This window comes from Cyprinodon tularosa, unplaced genomic scaffold (genome assembly GCF_016077235.1).
Source record: "Cyprinodon tularosa strain WSP-4 unplaced genomic scaffold, ASM1607723v1 ctg923, whole genome shotgun sequence".
Lineage (NCBI taxonomy): Eukaryota > Metazoa > Chordata > Actinopteri > Cyprinodontiformes > Cyprinodontidae > Cyprinodon > Cyprinodon tularosa.
Genome location: NW_024039700.1, coordinates 314405 through 336566, shown reverse-complemented (window position 1 = coordinate 336566; position 22162 = coordinate 314405). Strand labels below are relative to the sequence as shown.

The following is a 22162-nucleotide window of genomic DNA, read 5'->3' as shown; positions in this document are numbered from 1 at the left end:
AATTTTGTTTTTTAAATGAACTTATAAGTAGCTTCAAATTGTGTGTAATACCTGGTAGAGAAAAAAATATGTTGGCATATGTTTAGCAGTGACCATCTCCATTCCTCCATCTAAAAGATTGATCCAAAATCACTTTCCTTTAAGCAAGACTTATACTGTATTTAATTAAATCTTTTTTCAATAAAAGCTCTCGGTTGACTTTGTTTTGTGAACATTTTGGCGCCTTACCTATTGATGGAAGTATTATTGATTCAAATTTCCTTCATCAATTATTCCTATACTGGAACATGTCAACACAAGGCATTTTATCTTGAGTAGGGAGACATGATAAATGAACCGAGACAACTGCAGTACTTTTTTAGACCAACACACAAAACAGGAAACCTAATTAACAACAGAACCACACTTTGATGAGCTTTCTTTGCCAAACTCAGCAGGCACAATATCTGCAGGCTAGTGATGAATTGAGCATTAAAAGGGCTGCTTTGCAGCTCTGATACTGCTGAAAATCCTGAATTGCAGCACTTAATGAAACCTGCAAAATCCCCTGTAAAAAATAAAGAAAAAAAATCGGTTAATACAGTTAATACGGTTTGTGCAGTGCTCGAGCAACTTTGTATGTTCCTGCTGAAGCTGTCAGTGCATGGTTTTACATTGGAATAAAGTTACCTTTATTTATTTCTAATATTAGTGCCGTGTAGGAGTTTTGTATGACTTTTACTCTTTTTAACCTTTTTCTTATAATTTGAGGTGTAAGCTTTATCAAATCCTTATACCCCAATCTTTTTTGTATCAAGCCAACAGTTTTTTTGTTGTTTTATTTTGTCAACTGAAAGATATTTATTTGAAAAACTCTTCCTAAGACCTGAAATGAATTATAATTAGATAAATTAAATGAATGAAACATGTTTTGATTTGTTCTGTATCCTAACCCAATATCCAACCCAACAACATTTGCTTTTTAAAGCAGGAATGGAGGGTTTTTTTTTCATTTTTTTTTTTTTTGCGCAAGCTTTATGAATGGAACTGGATCTTCCGTTGCTTAGATAAAGGCCATAAGTGCACCCATGCAAAAATAATTGCTGGTGAGACGCTTGGCTTAATTTATGGAAATCAGATTGCATGACTGCTGACCTTTTATAAACCAAGCCTAAACTCAGTCAGCTTATTTCAGGCTGAGAGGGATCCATGTAATAAAAAAAAATCTGCTAAAATACCATCATGTCTCTGGTTATATTATGTTTATTAACAGTTTTAGATAATGTTGTTGATAGAAAATGCAGAAGGGTGCATTTTAATGAATTTTGAAAATAAGAGCTTCCTGTTAAGCTCTCTACACACGTTTCTCCAGAACCTTTACAGATTTGTCAAATTTTAAAAGGAGTTCATCCTTCAACTTGAGGGTTGCAAGTTTGAACCTCCTCTCTGCCCATCTCTGTGTTCTTCTCATTGGACGAGAGACTTTACCCGCATCGCTTACTGATGGTGGTCAGAGGGCCTCTTTCTGTGACAATGTCACTTACTATTTCAATTCAATTCAGTTTATTTATATAGCGCCAAATTCACAACATATGTCATCTCAAGGCACTTTACAGTTCAACCAGATCATACAGTCAAATTGATACAAAGTTTTCTATCTAAGGAAAACCAGTTGATTGCATCGACTCAAATACAATCCCTCACACTAAGCATGCTTGTAGCGACAGTGGAGAGGAAAAACTCCCTTTTAACAGGAAGAAACCTCCAGCAGAACCAGGCTCAGTGTGAGCGGCCATCTGCCAAGGCCGACTGGGGTTCAAGGAGACAGAAGCTGAGATACAAAAAGCAGCTGTAAAAGGCGGCCCCGTCCAGGAAACACACAGCCAGGCAGAAAAGCTCCAAGGCAGCTCCCATGCCAGAGGATGAAGAGAGCACATCCAGTCAGTCACGGTCAGAGAAACAGGACCACTCTGGAAAACAGGCCGATCTCCAACATCTATAAACAAGGGTGTTGATGGAAGCAGCACAGCTGATGTTTCTTTCCAGGATGACGTCACAGCCAAACAGGAACAGACGAGGCAAAGCTACTCTGAGGAAAAGCAGAGAGAACAGAAGGTTAGAGATTGAACTAACAGATTCTGCAGTTAGGAGAACAGAGAGAGAATGAAGCAGAATGATGAAATGGGGGTCCCTATGTCCTCCAAAAGTCTAAGCCTATAGCAGCATAACTATAGAGATAGCTCAGGATAACCTGAGCCACTCTAACTATAAGCGTTATCAAAAAGGAAAGTTTTAAGCCTAGCCTTAAAAGTAGACAGGGTGTCTGCCTCACGGACTAAAACTGGTAGTTGGTTCCACAGGAGAGGAGCCTGATAACTAAAAGACCTGCCTCCCATTCTACTTTTAGAAATTCTAGGAACCACTAGTAAACCTGCAGATTGAGAGCGAAGTGCTCTGTTAGGAACATAAGGAACAATCAGATCTCTGATATAAGATGGAGCTTGGCCATTTAAGGCTTTATATGTGAGAAGGAGGATTTTAAATTCTATTCTTGATTTAACAGGAAGCCAATGAAGAGAAGCCAGGATAGGCGAGATATGATCTCTCTTTTTAATTTTCATTAGAACTCTGGCTGCAGCATTTTGGATCAGCTGAAGGCTTTTAACTACAGTTTGTGGACTTCCTGATAGTAAAGAATTACAATAGTCCAGCCTTGAAGTAACAAATGCATGGACTAGTTTCTCAGCATCACCCCTGGACAGGATATTTCTCATTTTTGCAATGTTCCTCAGATGAAAGAAGGAAATTCTAGAAACCTCTTTGATATGGGATTTAAATGACAGGTCCTGATCAAAAATAACACCAAGATTTTTTACTTTATTATCTGAAATCAGTTTAATCCCATCCAAATGAAGTGACTGGCTAATCAGTTTCTTTTTCAGAGACTCTGGTCCAAAGACTATAACTTCTGTTTTATCTGCATTCAGAAGCAGAAAGTTAAGAGTCATCCAGGTTTTTATGTCTTCAAGACATGCCTGTAATCTATGTAATGGGTTAGCTTCATCTGGATTTATAGCCAGATATAGCTGGGTATCATCAGCATAACAGTGGAAATTAATCCCATGCTGTCTAATACCTCTACCAATTGGGAGCATGTATAAAGTAAAGAGAATTGGTCCTAGCACTGATCCCTGTGGTACTCCACAGGTAACCTTTGAGCGTGTTGAAGATCTATCATTAACATGAACAAACTGAATTCGATCAGATAGATAAGATTTAAACCAGTCTAGTGCTGTTCCTTTAATTCCAACAAAATATTCAAGTCTTTCTAAAAGAATATTATGGTCAACTGTATCAAATACAGCACTAAGATCCAACAGGACGAGCACAGATACAAGTCCATTATCTGAGGCCATGAGAATATCATTAGTGACTTTCACCAGAGCTGTTTCAGTGCTATGATGAGCTCTAAAGCCAGACTGAAACTCTTCAAAAAGTTCATTATGGTGTAAGTGATCGCAAACTTGTCTGGCAACTACTTTCTCAAGAATTTTGGATAAGAAAGGAAGATTGGATATAGGTCTATAATTGACCAAGTCATCTGCGTCAAGAGACGGTTTCTTAAGCAGAGGTTTAATTACAGCAACCTTAAAAGCTTTAGGTACATATCCCTGTAACAGAGATAGATTAAACACATCTAAAATGGAGGAGGAGATCAAAGGGAATACCTCCTTAAATAACCTGGTTGGAACTGGATCTAACATACAAGTTGAAGGCTTAGATAAAGACAATAATTTTGCTAATTCAGAAAGTTCAACGGATCAAAGCAGTCTAAACCCAGTTCAGATTCCATGACTACCTCAGGTACAATCGCGGATAGAGGAGTGCTTATGATTTTATTTTTAATAAGATCAATCTTATTTATAAAGAATCCCATAAAATCATTGCTGCTAAGAACAGGTGGAATGGACGGTTCAACAGAGCTATGGCTCTGGGTGAGTTTGGCAACTGTATTAAAAAGAAATCTAGGATTATTCTTATTCTCCTCTATTAATGAGGAGAAGTATGCTGCTCTTGCTTTACAAAGGGTCCTCTTATACAGCATTAAACAATTTTTCCAGACTAGGAAGGACTCCCGCAGGCCTGTGGAGCGATATTTTCTCTCCAGTTTCCTAACATTTTGCTTCAAAGTACGCAGCTCTGCATTAAACCAAGGAGCAAGCTTTCTATTTTTAACGGTTTTCATTTTCAAAGGAGCTGCGTTGTCTAAGGCAATACGCAGAGAACTAGCAACCCCAACAACAAAATCATCAACCTGTGAAGGGGAATAAGCTATACTTTTGCACTCTGCAGCACTGCTCAGCGACACAGAGGAGAGAGAAAGTGAATCAGATTCTTTAAAATTTATAACTGCACTATCTGATAAAGATCTACTAAAATTGAACCTTCTTTTGGGGGAGGAGAACTCTGTTAAAGTAATCCTGAAGGTTATTAGAAAGTGGTCAGAGAGGACGGGGTTGTGAGGAAATACTGTGGTTTCTTCACATTCTATGCCGTATGTCAGCACAAGATCCAAAGTATGAAGATGAGAATGCGTGGGACCACTCACACTCTGAACAAAGCCAATAGTGTCTAAGATAGCATTAAAGGCTGCTCTTAAGCTATTGCCTTCAATGTCAGCATGGATGTTAAAATCTCCCACTATGATGACCCTGTCAGTATTTAATACCAAATCAGAAAGGAACTTTGAAAACTCATCTAAAAATTCAGAGTAAGGACCTGGTGGACGATACAAAGTTACAAAAAGAAGAGGTTTTCTTGCCTTGAAATTTGGATCAGGGAAATTAAGGGTTAAATGTTCAAAAGAGTTGTAGGTATTAACTGTTTTGGGAGTAATCAGTAAGTCAGACTGGAAGATTGTTGCTACTCCTCCTCCTTCGCCCACATACTACCATCAATATGTGGGCGAATTACTGAATGTGGTGTAAAGATCTTTGGGGTCCTTACACTTGATAAAGTGCAGGTGATTTTAACCTAAGAAAAAATGTAGAGCACTGTCCAACTCATTGTCTAAAAATGTGACTTTGAAAATGCTAAATAAATTAAAATGGAAGCTTATAAGAAATTATTCAGAATCATGGTCTATTGCGAAGTCATTGAGAAACAGGGAGTAATCTGATCAGTGTTATCAAATTTTCTTCTGTCTATCCTTTCTAAGAAGCCCCTGGCCCAGATATGTCTTACTTCTTCACATTTTTTTCCCCTTTTGCCTCCCTTACATTGGCAGAGCTCTCGGTCAGTCTCAGATGGCCAAATACAGCACTGTCTACTGCAGACTGCACACTGCGCGCCAGCTGTTTAGCCTCTGGAGGAATCTTATGTAACTTTTGCTAAATTTAAATGATTTTGAAACATCCACTAGGGAAGAGAACTTTGAGATATGAAACTGATCTCTGAAATAGTATCTAGCTCTGAAATACTTTTTCTAGCTAGGGCTTCTCTCAATTTTTTTTGGTAGGGTACTTCCTTAGCAAACTTTATAAAGTTTTCTTTTTGCTCCATTTTTGCCATTTAAGGTTTTCATTAAATGTTCTTAAAGGGCAAGAACGTCTAAAGTAATCAAAATGCTACTCAGACTGTGGACAAATGTAGGACAAAACTCTCCTGAATAACAACTAGCTCAAAATGTTTGCTACGAGTAAGAGCCTTCTGCAGTCTAATCTAATAACTTATGTCATTTGAATATTATAGAAAACTGTACTTTCGTGTTAGAATTCATTTTTTTAAGTAACCACAGTTTTTAGTAGTAAGAAGTTGGTCAACTGTTTCTTTATGCTTTGCTGTTGTCCCCCAGGCTTTGATGAATAGAGTCAGAACTTGCTGACTGTTACTCAACCCCCTTTCAAATGTTTCCTTCAATAGAAGTGATTTTCATCACAATGTGGCTTTACAAAAGCAGCCACTAGCTACAAAGCTGCGCTGAACGAAGTCTCCCCCAGCAAAATGTTTCTGTGCACTCAAATGGCCCTGTTGGCTTTAGAGAAACATGCATAGCTTTACATGCCCTACCAAGTCATTTTAGGCTTTCAGTTTTTCATACTCCAGCAATTTTATTGTTCCGGCTACTCCAGGATATTTTGTACCAACTTTGTGTCAAATTGAACCCACCTTTACAAAGATTTGCACCCGTTTTGGTTATTTTATTTTCTGCTTGTGGTTTGCTGAATTCAGTGATTTTATCTTTTATATCTTTTATATATAGAAACCAAAGGATGTCATTTGGTGAAAATGAACATTATCAACCCACAAAGGGCCTGACCTGAAGTCACATGCACTGAAAAAAATAATGCAAACTCTTTTGGCCTTTAATCATATTTAGTTACTGTAACACTACTGGGTAGGACATTAAACAATTGTGTTAAAGTAACTAAATATGATTAATTAAATGCCAAAAGCGGATGCATTACTTTTTTCAGTGTTGAAAGCTGATGTGGCAGTCTCTAATTTGCTGAAATGTTCTTTGAGCAATTCAAGTATCATTTTTTAAATTAAATAGCCGCAATCGCAAAGTCCTATTGTTAGGGGAGTCTAAAGCACATGGGAATTTGATATGCAGAAAAGACAATCATGACCTGTTGGAAATTTGAAATTGAAGTCTTGAGATCTATTTGTTCTGCTTTTCATTCCTTTGTGTAAACTAGTTTATTTAAATCCACTTAATTGTTTATACAGACAATAGGTTTTAATTTTGCTTCGATAAGTTGACAGATATTTAATTTTCATAGGTTGAGACATTTAGCCTTTTTAAAATGGCGATTAATATTCCAGTAAATGCAAAAAAAGGGTTAATTAGAAAATCTTTACTTAATACTGAACAATTCTATGCATTTTTATCTTCAAACTTATTTAGAATACCAAAATAATAAATTCATGTTAAAGAACATTTTTTTTTGTTTTTAAATAGGTTGGAAGAAGGGCAGAAAAATCTAATCACAATAATTGATTATTTGAATTATTTTCAACTAATTTAGTAATTGATTCATTCTTGATTGGAGTACAGAAACTCTTAAATATGCCATTTGCTAAAAGAACAACCAAACCAGAGCTGTAATTAATAAAACACTATACAGAATGTATAAACATTTTGTATTTGGAATGAAAACCTTTTTTTCAGTGGCATTGTTTTATTTATACCTGGTTCAAATTCTCCTTTAAAGCACAATTTGTTGTCTGATTATTAATCAAAAGAATTACCAACAAACTCATGAATATGCAAAACATGTACAAAGTTAGGATATCATTTCAAACAAACTGACTCAACTCATTTCACAAGTGGATGAATTGGTCCAAGCCTATTTTTATGAGTACCACTGGAACACAACCTTTTAACATGGAGTTTATAAATATTCTCATACATTCCTGTAAACCAAAAAGATCGTCATATGCTCTGTTTTCTGACTTTTTTTCTGTCCTAATTCCAACAGAGACCATGACGACTGCCACTTCACCTATTCTATTGAAATGGGACCCAAAGAGTCTTGAAATCCGTACCTTGACTGTGGAGAGGCTTCTGGAGCCCTTGGTCACACAGGTAAATGCAGGAAACACTTTCTGTGGCTAAATAAATCTCTGTCTTCTGAGCATTTTGAGGCAACAATGATGTGAGGTTATAATGAGCAAAACCAGTTCACTTCATTTTCCCCTCTAAATTGTTTTTTTTACTTCTTTTATAAAGAAGCCATAAGCTCCTTAAAATACTGCACAATTCGGTTTCCATTTTGCCTTCGCTGCATAATCTCTCAGCCCTAATAGAGTTTCTTCTTTAATTGACAGCCGTACTTTATGTTAGATAGATGATGAATGGTTGCTGGAGAACTGAATTATAGAAACTAAATCAACTCCTGAGAAGGAAATAAGATTGAATTAAAAAAAGGAGAATTTTTCAGAAAACCAAACCTGCTAGTGAGGTATGTACTCATGCTTTGCAGAAAACAGTGCAACATACATATTACATGTCGAATGAAAAAAAAACAATCAGTTTTCACTTTTGTTACAAATTAAACTAAGAATGCACATTAATTTTCTTGTTTTTGAAGGGTTGTTAAATTGGTACTAATGAGGATATCAGACTGCAGATCCCTTTTTACAATCTTCTTTGTTTTTTCACTGGTGTGCACTGGTTCTACTATTAAGTGTGTGATCTTTTCAGGATAAAGTCACTGCCATAAAAATAAAAAAATGACTGATTCACTTACTGTTAAATGTTATTATAAAAAACTAAAATATGTAGAATCTATATGTACTTTTACAGTCAGTCTGCATTTTACTGCTGCAGCACATTACATGCACTGTAGTAGTAAACAAGCAACATTTCCTGCAAGTTTCTGATTGATCTTAACCATAAAAACTTCTTTGCCATTTTTTATGTTTCTTATTGTTTTTATCACTGCTGCCTTGTGTTAAATTACATTGTTCTGAATTTAAAAGATGGTGTTTTCTTTCCCTAACATTTTAGAAACAGCATATATCTTATTTGTTTTGCATGAAGGCTAAATAATGCACCCTAGTCAATAGAAGATTAAACAATTATAGATTGTCTTTTTAAATCTCTATAAATATCTGCCAGTGAATTGCTTTAGCACACAAATCTCAACCTTATTTCCATTAAAATATAATAGATGAAATTTTCACTGCAGGACATGATGTCTCCATCCTTGTCTGTGTGAGACACAATGTTGACAGCGCTGAGATTACCGAGTGTACCAGCAGCCTTCCCCAGTGGTCTGATGTTCTTTGGTTGACTTCAAAGTGCTTTTTATTTTTAATCAAATCCCCTTATTTTAACCTGGTGCATGATCTCTGCAAAGTTATCCTGAGATCCATCCTCCCTTTCACCTGTTTGGCTTAGCTGCTTCTTTTGGTGAATATGTTTGTTTTTTTTTCAGAAAGCATATCAGTTTTCTTCTTTTTTTTTGTAAAACCTGAGCCTCTGTAGAATTTTGAATCTTATCATTTCTTTAGATAACAGTCTGAGTTTGTCTGTTGTCAACTTGCCACGAGTGTTACCATGCTGCATATTGTTGTTTTAAATATAATCTCTTCCTTCACTTTTATTTTTTTTATTTTTTTATTTTATTTTTTCTGTAAAATTTGAACTCCATATTTATTTTGTATTTTTATTTTGCTTCATTTTAATAAGATCTAACTTAATACTTGTTTGTTGCTTAATTTTAACTTAATTTAACTTAACACTTTTTTGCCCTGTAAGCTACTGGTAACCTTAATTTACGGAGGGAGTCTTCCCAAGGGATCAATAAAGTACTGTCTAAGTCTTTCTGTATGTTTAGTGCTTTTAAAACCTTTGCATTTGGCTATTTAGTCAGTGTATCCATCCATCCATCCATTCATCCATCCATCCATCCATCCATCCATCCATTCATCCATCCATCCATCCATCCATCCATCCATCCATCCATCCATCCATCCATCCATCCATCCATCCATCCATCCATCCATCCATCCATCCATCCATCCATCCATCCATCCATCCATCCATCCATCCATCCATTGAGTATAATAATATAGCAGTCTTTAAAGTAGTTGAGAGTTGGGTTAAAACCTGGACAGGTCCTAGTTATTATATACCGTATTTTCACGACTATAAGGCGCACTTAAACGTCTTTTTTTTCCCTCAAAATGTGCGGTGTGCCCTATGGTGCGGTGCGCCTTATGTGTGTTGTAACTGCGACTTTTGAGACCACCTCATTGAGGAGATGATGAAAGAGTGGCTGAATGTAAGGAGACCAGGTGTTTTTTTTTCCACTCATCACCATCGCTGTTAATCTGTAACTCCATGCGTGCCAATCTCACAGCTGATGTGAAAAACATGGGGAAACAAATTAACCCTGTGCTCGCTGTTCAACCGCTCGACATCGGTGTGAACCGGACCCAGCAGGTGCAGCAGAAGCAGCGAGTTTACATGCAAAGTCAATGGTTGACGCGCGTATAGGCGCAGCAAAAGGTCCCGCAGCGCGTTTTGAGCTGCAGGTGCAGCACGTCGGGAGCGTTTAAGCATCTGACGCACCGCCAACGCGCTGCTGCTGCTTGAGATGGAAAAATTGAAGTTTTGCTGCTGGACGCGCCGCATCAACCAATCAGAGAAGCTGATCTGGGAGCTGACAGCGAGACAGACAGCGCTCTGATGACATGATATTAACGCAAATGAAACGGGCTGGATGGATGAGAAGATGATGAAAGGCAGGTGTATGTGAGGAGACCAGGTGCTTTTTTCCACGCATCACCATCGCTGCGTGCCCATCTCACAGCCGATGTGAAAAAAAGGTGAATCAAATGAAGGCTGTGCTCGCCGTTATCCCGGGGGTCTGACAAAGGAACTTCAACCGCTCGACATCGGTGTGAAGCGGCCGTTCAAAGTAAGGCTGCGAGCGGCGTGGGAGCGATGGATGACTGACGGAGACCACAGTTTCAGGATAAGTGGAAGGCAGCGCCGGGCAAGTTACGCCACCTTTAGCGGATGGATTGTAGATGCTTGGACTAACGTGTCTGCTGGCTCTGTTGTTCAAGCTTTCGCAAAAGCAGGCATTATTTCTGTGGAGCCGCGCTGCACGGAAAGTGACTGACAGCGAAGAATGGGAAACTGGCATGTCTGATTTAGCGCATCTGTTTAATTCAGAAACAGAGGATGATGACTTTGATGGGTTTGATTAATACTTTGTAATAAATACATGAATAAAGCACAAACATACTCAGTTTTGCTCCCGCTCTATTTTTCTACCTGAAAACTTAATTCAACAGCAGCATCTGGGCGGGTCTCCTCCTCTTCACCGCGGTGGCTGGCAGGTGTTTTTTCATCTAAATAATCTAAATCTTGCAGCTATATTTGCTGTGATCAGGGGGAATAAAGTAGTTTTAATATGTTTTTAAGTGAGAAAGGCCACCTGAAAACTTAATTGCAGTCAGTTCATCCAGATTATCTATTTCTGTCGGAGGCGCTCAGACCCCCACATACCAGCAGTGCACCGACAGCAGAAATCCCTTCAACAGCAGCCTCACCGCGGCGGCTGGCAGGTGTTTTTCATCTAAATAATTTAAACTGCAGGCACCAGGATACCGGTAATAAAAGCGAACATATTCCGTCGGCAGGTTTCAGGATTTTAAGTTAATTTAGGAGTGATCACAGCGCTGTGTCATCTGCGATGTGTCTGTCTCATGGCCAGCTCGCAGGTTTGATTAATACTTTGTAATAAATACATGAATAAAGCACAGTCATACTCAGTTTTTGGGCCCGCTGTATTTTTAAAATATGCAGTAGAGCTATTTAAAGGTAGTAGAGGACATGTACCTGTATATAAAAAATGCGCCCTATAGTCCGGTGCGCCTTATGTGTGTGTTAAATACAGAAATGGGACACATAACTGAGAGTGCGCCTTTTAGTACGGTGCGCCTTATGGTCGTGAAAATACGTAGGCCTGGAAATGATTATCCACGTGTCGATACTCGGCTATTGATTTGCTTCCGTCACAAAGAAAATTAGTCATTTCTAAATGAATAATATCAAATGCTCAGCAGTAAAACCCTGATGTTTCATTTGGCCTTTTTTAACTTGAAGTATTGCTGGTTTTCAAACTTCACCAATCCTCGACTTTTATGTATTTATAACTATTCTAGGTTACTGCATAATTGACTTTAATTGCATTACATCACATTGAACAAAGTAAACCCTTTCTCTTTGGAATAAAAGCTTTGCTTAATCCTATTGCTTTGAACTGCATTAACATAAAGTTTCTGGACAAACGCTGCTAAAATACTAAGAAGATATGAAACTGTCTGAAAATGAAACAGTCAGACAGTTAGAGAAATTATTTTAATGACTCTCACTTAGTTGCACGGTGGTTTGAGTTAGCCACATCTGCTCTTTGTTCCGTCTGAGTGGTCAGAAGACTGACAGGTAACTAATTGCAGAATGTCAAGGGATGGGAAGCTGATGGATTTTTTTCCCAACATAGTAATGCTTGGCTACCTTTACACCAAATTATATGTCTTTTGAAGACTTTTTTACAAATTAAAAACACCCTCCTATTAATGTCTTGATTTTATATCTCTAGAAAAGCTTCCTGTTTTGACAGAGAAGCTTTTAGATAAATTCTTTCCTTTCTCCTTCATTACTGTGTAAAGTTGGCAGCAGACATATTTTTTCTTCATTGTATATATTCTAATAAACCTCTATTTCAAAGTCTTTGAACTGATGCATCTTATAATCGTTTATTATTTACATCCAAGTTAATGTTATCGTTCCATTTTAAGCATTATATACTTTAAAGAAATAATTATATAACATTTACTAGAGCAAAAAAAAATAACGCAATGACCTGGAAATAAAATGTCAGCAGGAAAGTGGACTGTGACCTTATCCACTTTTTTAGTGTAGATTATTTTATGAAAATAATTTATATTTTAGTATGAACCAGCCACAATTTATTTCTGGAAAAACGTATTCGATATGTTTGGATAAAGTGAAGAAGGAAGCTCTGGGAGGATAGAGAAATATGTATGTCTGACGCTGAAATAGTCTTTTTTTATCATGACCAACTATGTCACGGCCAGAAATGCTGACAGATCTATAACTAAAACTGAGGGTCTTGCTTTATTGTTCTGTGTGAAAGAATCCTTCCTGCCATAGAGTAAACAACCTTTACATCATGTGCGATAATGATATTTACTTAAAGTGTTATAAGAAGAAGCGTTCAGGGTAGGGATGTGAAACTCCAGTCCGAGAGGGCAGATTTAGATATCTCCCTGGTCCAACTAACTTGAATTAAATGGCTTAATAACCTCCTCAGTTGAAGTTCAGTTCTCTAGAGTCTTGCAAATTACCAAATTATTTGATTCAGGTGTGTTCCAGCAGAGATGCATCTAAATGGTGCAGAACATCGACCCTTAGGGCCCAGATTCTGACATCCTTGCTTTAGGGGCTGGCATAGAATAAGTTGTAGTCCCCAATCGTTTGTGGAGCCGGACATTGTTTATAGGGGTCCCAGGCAGGGGCCAATATGCATTTACAGGTGAACCAAAAACAGTAAAAGCCCAGAGTCATCAGGTTGATTTTGCACTGTACAGACTAGAAAATTAATGAGCAGAATATCCATAATTTCTGAAGGCAGACTAGATTTTTTATGTTGTTAACCTATTTTATAAGGTCGCTTTCAGATTATATCACAATGCATAAACAAATCCCTGGTCGGAATGTTGATCAGTATTGAGTTTTTATGGGCATCGTTGTGCATCTCAACCAATGAGAGGCCTGTCACTTACAGCAGGGAGAGAGAAATGAAAAATGTTAGAAAAAATGTTAAAACCGTAAATTTACAGCCATATGTTTATATTACTGTTTTTATATGTAATTTTTTAAACTATTTTTCAAGGCTGCACTTTAAAAAAAGATTAAATTGTCCAGAGAGCTGCTCCAAATGAAATTTCTTTTTGTTTTACACTTTTTTACACAAAATGACAAATAAATCTGTCTAAGTAAGTCTAAGTCTAAATGAGGACAGATAAAAGGGAAAGTATTGGACTCTTACAGACATGTGATTGTTAAAACAAGACGGCTCCTTGGCGTGGTTGAAAGCAATGTTATTTAAAGCATTGAAATGCTGAACTGTCTTATCCTTAATGAATTGTTTGATTCAGACATATAAATATTCAAAACAGGCACTCTGTTAGAGGACTCTGTCTCTCCTCCATGGAGGTGATCAGAAAGATGTGAGCAACAGGCACTGATCCTTCATTCACACAGGTTCAGTTGTTCACATGTTTTTCTCTCTGCCGGAAATCAAAAACACTCTAGTCTATGAGGTGATTGACTCAGTTGTGCTGTGGTATCGCCTCTATTTTGGTGGAAAGTGGAGCAAAATGTAGTAAAGCTGGCCTGAGTCTGCAGTGCTAACTGTGTCAGCAAACTCCACCCAGTTTATATGGAGAACCATGTCATGCAAATAAAAACATGTTCTTGCAAAGATAAATGTAGGCTAAACGACTATCAAGTGACGTATACGTGCAATAAGATCAATTGCAAAAATTAATGATCTTGGCGCATTTATGAAATATTTTTATCACATGAACATTTTAAAATAACCCAAGAAATGCAGATAACCATAAATAAGAGATGGTTGGAAAGCTGGCTACATCCTCAGTCCTTAAGTATTGCTGTATTTGGATGGAGTCATTGATGCATTGCGACAGAAGTGTCTTAGGTTTGATATTCAGTCCTGAGATCATTCGGCATTTTTAATTTGTAAGCTCTCCCTACACATAGGTTCTCTTCAATCTACATCCAAAAACATGACCAGTTGATTCATCTTTAATGCCCCCAGATATGAGAAGTGTGCATAAGTGTCTATGCTGGCTATCACTGTGTTCCCTTGTGATTGACCTGTGGTCTGTCTAAGGTGTAGCGCACCATGATGCCCAATGATAGCCGGAGATAAGCACCGCACATCCTTGAAAGCCTCACAATGTAACCTGCTGGAAGATATCAGGAACTAAAGTATCAAATAGATATAATTTAACTGAAGCAGATCTGCTCCAACAGTACAGTTAAAATTTTATTTAAAAGTATTTGCACATGTATTTAATCATTAACTTTCTGTCATCTGAGATTTGGTCACATAAAAACGGATCCAGGACCTAAACGAAGAAAGCCGCAGCTCCAGTATTACTCTCCAAAATGTTTCCAGGCAAGAACAGAGACATGCAGTCTCTCCAGGTGTTTGTTTCCTTGAGTTCTAAACCCACTGTGTTTTACCTGGAAAACCTAGAGGATGAAACCGAGGATGAATGCCTGATAAGGTGCTCAAACCATTTCTGTGGACTCATTTCATATTGTGGAGGACTTCAAACACTAGTCTGTGCTTTCCGTTAAGTCTGACCCCCCCAGCATGGAGGGATCTTACTTCAAGAAAGTTTTCCTCAACTATGAAAATCAATGTATGATTTGAAATCTATCAACTAAACACCATAGTCTAATGGGAAGTCTAAGATTAATGCTTTATTTAGATAACTATGCATAATAATAACCAAATGTTTATCAATGAAAAATGACAAAAGGTTGCACTGAATGTTTTTACAATTTAAATTAATCTAATTTTCATATTTCCTTGTTACGAGAAACATGCTGTGCCTGTATGGTCTTCTGATTACCCATCCTGATTATTAACAGTATTTGCCTGCAGGATGCTTGCATCATTCAGAACAAGAGAAGGCCAAAATGATCAGATTAAAATAATTAGTATCAAAGTTGGTGTTACAATTATCAAACTGCTTTAGTCTTGCTCTTTCTATTTAATTTTGTTTACTTAAGTTATTTGTTTAGAAATTGATAATATAAGGTTACATTAAAGTCAGTACAAACAGTTATCCATTTAATTATTGTTCATATATCAAAATGGACATATTTGCCTCAGCTGAAGATATAAGTTGTATATTACTAAATCACCCTTTTCAAGCTAAATAATTGCTTAAAAGGCAAGAGTTTTATTTATTTTCACCTAGACTGTAGAAATGCTGTTTTCTCTATCCTCCTCAGCAATCACACTGCCCTCGTTTCTTAGTCTTCATGTTTGTTCCGAAGGAGTTCACATCTTCTGGGAAAAGTTTGTACCATGTTTTCCCACAGTAACAGTAAACTCAACTTAGAAATCAGATGAAATGGAATGGATGCTGCAGGAATTTAGAGCAAACACCTGCCTGCTACCGCTTGTTCTCTTTTTTTCCCCTCTTTACCCCTTACCATGTACATTTCCTCTAATCCACTTCTGAGTGGTCATGCAAGAACTTTTTTAATGGTTTTCTCTGCATGTCTCCGAATGCCCATCCGTCCTCCAGTATTCACTCAAATTTGTTTTAATTTATCTTGTTAAGAGAATTTGACTTTGTAATTTTGTCCATTTTTGGTTTGTGCTTTTTGTTTAGTAGTGTTCACACTAATCCCTTTCTCAGCTTTAGCCTTGTAACCAAAATGCTGCATATTGCAAGTTTTGTGACACTCCAAGAAAAATAGAATGGCGTGCGTTTAAAGTATAAGAAAAATAATATTTAAATTCTCACCAAAGTTTCTTATTTAGAATTAACTCCTGACTTTGACTGGGACCTTCCAACATATTAAATTCAATTCAATTCAGTTTATTTATATAGCGCCAATTCACAACACAAGTCATCTCAAAGCACTTAACAGTTCAACCAGATCATACAGTCAAATTGATTCAAAGTTTTCTATCTAAGGAAAACCAGTTTATCACATTGACTCAAAGTGTCATGATGGGTTCACTGATGAGACCCAGTTATGCAGAACACCACGGAGACGGAAACGAGAGTAAAAGTTTAACAATGTTATTTGTTCACAAGCACATGGAATATTGACTGGAACTGGTTCAGGCCTGGGGACTGGTTCACTGGAGTCTGTGTAGATAACAGAGCAGTTAGCTTTGAGAGCAATTGGGTTTGGGTTTGTGAAGTTCAGATTAATACCTTGAGGGTTCCGGTTAGAGCTCAGAGAGAGGAGCTGTTGGGTCCAGAGAAGGTTTGTTTCGGCAGAGTCCAATAACTGCCTCAGCGTCTTACTTCTGATGAGGGTGCAGACCTTGGCTTTGGGTTTCCAGCTCTTAATCCAGAGCTGCATGGGAAATCCAGAGAAGAGTCTTCGGGTTTGGCTCAGAGGGCAGGCTCGGCAGTCTAAGCTCATCCAGAGCTCACAGAGAAAAACTGGTTTCCTGGAAACAGAGACACAAAAGGATTAGAATCCTAGCAGGACTCAGAGGGCAATAAAAGATTCTCAGAAGGTTCTTTGGCTCAGGTGTTAACCAACTAGATTCAACACTGCGGCGTCGAGCAAGGTCTGAAGACAGCCTTTATACTGTGGATCCTCTGATGATGGAACGAACCTCAGGTGCGTCGAAGGCTCGGCTCAGGAGGATCCACGGCGGACTCTGCTGGAGGAAGGTGGTACTTCTCCAGCTCCCAACACAATCCCTCACACTGAGTATGCTTGTAGCGACAGTGGAGAGGAAAAAATCCCTTTTAACAGGAAGAAACCTCCGAAAGAACCAGGCTCAGTGGGAGCGGCCATCTGCCGCATCTAAAACAACTTCATATAATATATGACGATGTTTTAAATGAACAGTTATGCAGTAACTCTGCAGCAAGTTAGTGCACACATTGGCTGCTTTAATTTGTTCTCCCCCCCCCTTCGTTACCATTTAAGTGTCCTCAAATCCACTTCTGAGCGGTTTTGTTTCAAACCCTCTGAGAGATTTTTTTAGCAGTGTTGTTTTGAGTTTTTCTCCATAAAGCTTTCCATAAACTCGGAACAGCTTGTCTGGATGGGAGAAATGCTAACCCTCAGCAAGATGTTTTCAGCAAGAAAGAGGTGCATGGGATACATGAATACCTTTGTTAGGCTCTATGTTGTGACATTTTCTTTTACAGAAATCTTTGCCTCTGTTTACTCTCATATAGTTTTTATAATGAGTGAATGATTGCATTAACAGGCAGAACACTTGAGTCAAATATGTTAGCAGGGTTTTTGAAGATGGACATCACACAAGGTTGCTTTAGTGAACAGATTAACGGTATATCTGCAGGTTCCTAAGATCTCAACCTCATACAAGGTGCTGAAACTATTTATATTGAAAAGGATGCACCAAAACTTGATTATAAATGAAATCTAAAACCTTTTTTTTTGTGGTTCAATTTTTCTTGTAGTAAGATTTGCATTGGATTTTCAGAAAAGTTCTAAAACTTGTTGAAATTATATATTTGTTGACACAGCTTGAAACCTCTTCTGTTTTTCTTTGGTAATATATATATTCAGAAACATTTAAAAAGAAAATGAAACTTTGGGATGCTGCCATATTTTACTGGTTGTTGAGATTCAAAATTACACCAGTTAGATTAACTAAGACATTTTTGTATATTTTTCAGGGTACATACTTGTTATTGATAATAGATGCACAATGTAATTTACTTGGGGCTTTGCAGAGGGGATGTAGAAATGATCTGGTCCTGTTTCAGTGCTGTTCTCTCTTCATGCTCTTTGGAGGCTGTGACTGTGACTGAAATAGATTAACTGAAGAATTTATCACAGCATGTATTATTTGTTTACTTCACAGGGCTATAATAATGGGCTGGAAGGAAACCTGAAGGGTGGTGCTGGCTGTCAGCGCTGGATATTTAAACAATCTCTGTTTTCCTGACATCCTAAATTGGCTATGACTTTTGGCTGGCACCAGACGAGCGGAAAGTTTTTTGTCATGGGGCTTAACATAAAGTGGGGTGGGGGGTATGGTTAGTGAGGGGATTACGGCCTCAGGCTGCATCACTGTCATAATCCACTAAGCTAGCGGAAAAGGAGTCAGCCCGGACCTCAGTTTTCAGAGGCAGGAAGGGATGCTATGCCTCTAAGAGAGTTCATTGAAACCACTGAAGAATCACCCTCTGATTGGGGTAATTCCAGATGAGTTTGGGGAGTTGTCACATAGTAAATTTGGCAATGATATTTCTTTTTCTGTTAAAGCACCATTTAAGATGTGCTTAGCGAGTCAGTTTCACCATAAATAAACCTTAATGCTAGTGTAATCCTCTACTGCAGACATCTCAACACAAGACAGGTGTGTTAAAAAAAGACTGCATTATGTTTTTTAATAGCTTCTGATTTATGCACCTTCTTCACAACAACCAATTTAGATTATTATACAACTGCACTGCAGACATTGCTAATGTACAGGAGCTACATTGGTTGAAATCACATAACTGACATGAAATTGCCAATGTTTGTTTTGGTCATTTTAAAATGCTTAAGGTGTGTGATATGGTTCTTTATGGTCTGTAGGTTGTCAGCCTCGTGTATTTTAAGTCTCAGTATGTATTTTCAAACTAATACCGCAGCCCCAACAAAATCTTCAAAGTAATTTGCAATGTACTGACTGTACCTAAGTCAGATAAAGGACATATACACAGATCATGCATAACATCATGACAACCTGTACAGTTATTGACCCCCCCTCTCGCTGCCAAAGGGTTCTGATCCATTGAAGACCCTTAAAGGTGTGGTGTGAAAACTGTCACAAGATGTTAATAGCAGATGCTGACAGAAGTTCTTGGAGGTGGGGTTTCATATGACCTGTTTGTCTCACAGATGCTCAAAGGGATTGACTGGGGAAACAATGAGGCCAAGTCAACACTTCAAACTTTTTGTATTAATCAGATGTTCTGCTAATCAATTTTTTATTTTTGCTATGTGTTAGGGCACGTTATCCTGTTATAGAAGGCAATGAGGGTATGCAGATTTCATTAATGGTTTTTGCATAATCTGCAGCAATACTGTTGGCATATCCTACTTTGGAGTTAGAATAATATCCACCTTGATGGCAGGACACAAAATTTTCATGTTAATTATAGCATTACCCATGTTTATGTGGATAAAAAAGTAAATTCAAGTACCTGTCTATTTGGGTTTTAAATCAAATAATCCAATCCTGATATTTGTTTACTTGCAGCGTGCTCTATACAGAAAAAGAGACTCTGGGATATGCACAAAGAGGTGATATTTTGTACTCCAGCCTGTGCCAAAAGAAAAGCAACAAACATGTAAGTGTTGTGAGTTCCCAGGATGAGCCTGTGCCAGATTCTGTTAGCAGTTGAAGCATTACTGCTTTCCCCAATTAAGTGAAAGGGTCAGAAACACGTTGTTTGTGTTTTTGTGGTATAGAGTAAGGAAGCGGGAGCACATCCTCAAAGTGCCCCTTCTCCACAGACATGGGTAGTCAGGTCAGTTTGCCCAAGTCCAAAAGAAATTGTTTTACAATCATTAGACAAACACTGCTGCTGCTTGCCCACAAGCCACAACAAAGAAAGGGGAGTCGAGAAGAGGAGTCTACTTATAAATGTATTTAACCATAAATTCAAACAAACGCAGTAAACAGAATAAAAAATGCCAGACCTAGGGGCACGATGGACTGGGCTGCTTCAGGGAAGGGAAGAGCTTCTGTCGAGAAACAGGTGCCTTATACTTCTCCAATTAGTCCAGCACAACTGGAAGAAACAAACATAATGGCCTGTGTTTACTTGAGGCAGTTTTATTTTTATCAACTTTATTTCTATTGTAACCCAAAAGGACTATTTCTACTAGCTTATCCCAACATGGTCCATCTTTGTGCCCTGCCCTTCCGTTATTTTACATTAATCCATTGTAGTTAAAAGAAATGTGATTGATAAGACCAAGTCCTTTTCTGATGGTTGATTGTCCACTGTTGAGTTTAAGGTCGCCGTAAGTATGCTGACGGTTTTGCAGCTATCCAGCAGTCATCTTCTGCTTTTTCCAGGACTGTCCCCTCAGCTTCTTACTGGTGAGACATGCTTGGATCACCTCTAGAGGGATGAGTACAGGGGGCATCTGAAAACCCTGCGGAGAAAGCTCATTTCAGCCACTTGTATTTAGAATCTGGGATGCACTTATTGTAGCCCCAGGACATCTTGGGCCAGTAATCAAGGATCGACTTTGTAGTCGCATCTTCCAACCTTTGACCACATTTCTTGGGCAGTGGTTGAAAACAGGGACAGAGTTTTCCACTGATCACCACCCTGTGATTTTCTGAAAGAGAAGGAAGTCAGATGGACTCGGCAGGCCTAGGCTAGTGAGGTTTCTGCTGAAAATATGACCAAGCCCTTGCTCAGGGACATTTTCAACTTCCACTTCCAAGAGAGCTTCTTCAATATCCTGGGGAAAGCTGGGAACATGGAGTCTGAGTGGAGCATATTTACTGTCTAGATTTTGCAGCTGCTGGCAGCTGTGGCTGTAAGGCCTGCGGTACCTCACGGCGACAAACCCGAACCTGATTGATGGTGAACACTGGCAGTAAGGGATGTTGTCAGGTTGAAGTCCTATCAAGCCTGGTTGCTTTTGGGACTCTTCTGCACTGGTCTGTTGTGGTGAAGAGAGAGGAATCCATCAACCGTGACATTAAAATATTTATTTGCTGCCTGTTATATCTGACCCATTAACAGATCCCACAATAGAGAGATTATTCATGTTATTTAAACCCCCTATCAGTGGACATAATGTTACAGCTACCAGGCTGCTGAAGTGTACCAAACTTTAGTATCAATGCTAAAGCTTTGTATCTTCTATTTACATCCCTTTTGTGAGGCTTGTCTTGCTGATATTCAACATGGATTTTTAAAAAAAGTGTTACATCAGCTTCCGATGCATTAGTGACACACTTCACAAGTTTAAAGTACTTTCTAAAGATGATAGGTCTAAAGTTGCCTAAAAGTCGGAGGTGTATTTTAGAGCTACATCAGAATCAACGAGCTGAAGTCCCAGTGATGCTATACACTCTCTCACACACAATCTTTAAAAAAAATGTTCTGCAAGGTTGTACAGAACTCTTAGATTTTTATTTTTAAGCATGTACAGAATAATAACAAAGCAAAGGTACCTCTCGATTACCTTTAGGATGGTCAGTTTTAGAGTTAGTGGCAGATGCCTTTTATTTTTTCACCTGTCAGAGAAAGGCATTTTTCCTGATCACTTAAATCTTATCTTGAGTATTAGGGAAGGAATGTAGAGATGGTGAGGTAATTTGGCTAGTTAGAAGAGCTACACTTTTATATTTTATAGATGTTTCTGAAAACAAGGACTAGGGTCAATAAAAGTTCAGGAAAACTCCAAAACAGACCAGTGAGTGGCAAAGAATATTAGGTGCTAATCTACTGGTTAAATTGGATCGATTTTTGTTTTTTCATAGGGAAGGTTTGCAAAATATACCAGTCTTTTAAACTGTAATTGTCTTCGAAATGTCATTGTGACCATTTAGATAAACACCAGAAACAAAGTTAGTCAGAAACTAAAGTAATCTGAGATTTTTTTTCTAAATGACTTTTTAGGCTGGTAAGAACTGCAAGTAAACTGTTCAAAATGTCAGAATCCATTGTTTGTCCCCAGAGGTAACTTGTAGATGTTGTGAAACACAGATTCATCTGTCTTCGGGATGTTGTCATTTGACACTACCCAATTTCAGCATATGGCCTCCCTAGGGTTAGGAACTGCTTCTCTGCACAGATGCTGGTTTCCCTTTTTTTGTTTTTGTTGTTTTGTTTTTTGATTTTCCTT

At 38.0% G+C, this 22162-nt stretch overlaps 1 protein-coding gene across 1 annotated transcript in view; it reads left to right on the top strand.

Annotated features, from left to right (window-relative positions):
• ctnna2 (catenin (cadherin-associated protein), alpha 2) overlaps positions 1–22162 on the top strand; it is a 310231-nt gene that overhangs the window by 19564 nt on the left and 268505 nt on the right. The window contains exon 2 of the mRNA XM_038274637.1: positions 7464–7570. Within this exon, the coding sequence (XP_038130565.1) occupies positions 7469–7570 (102 nt within the window). The 5' untranslated portion in view covers positions 7464–7468. The remainder of the gene's footprint in view (positions 1–7463; positions 7571–22162) is intronic.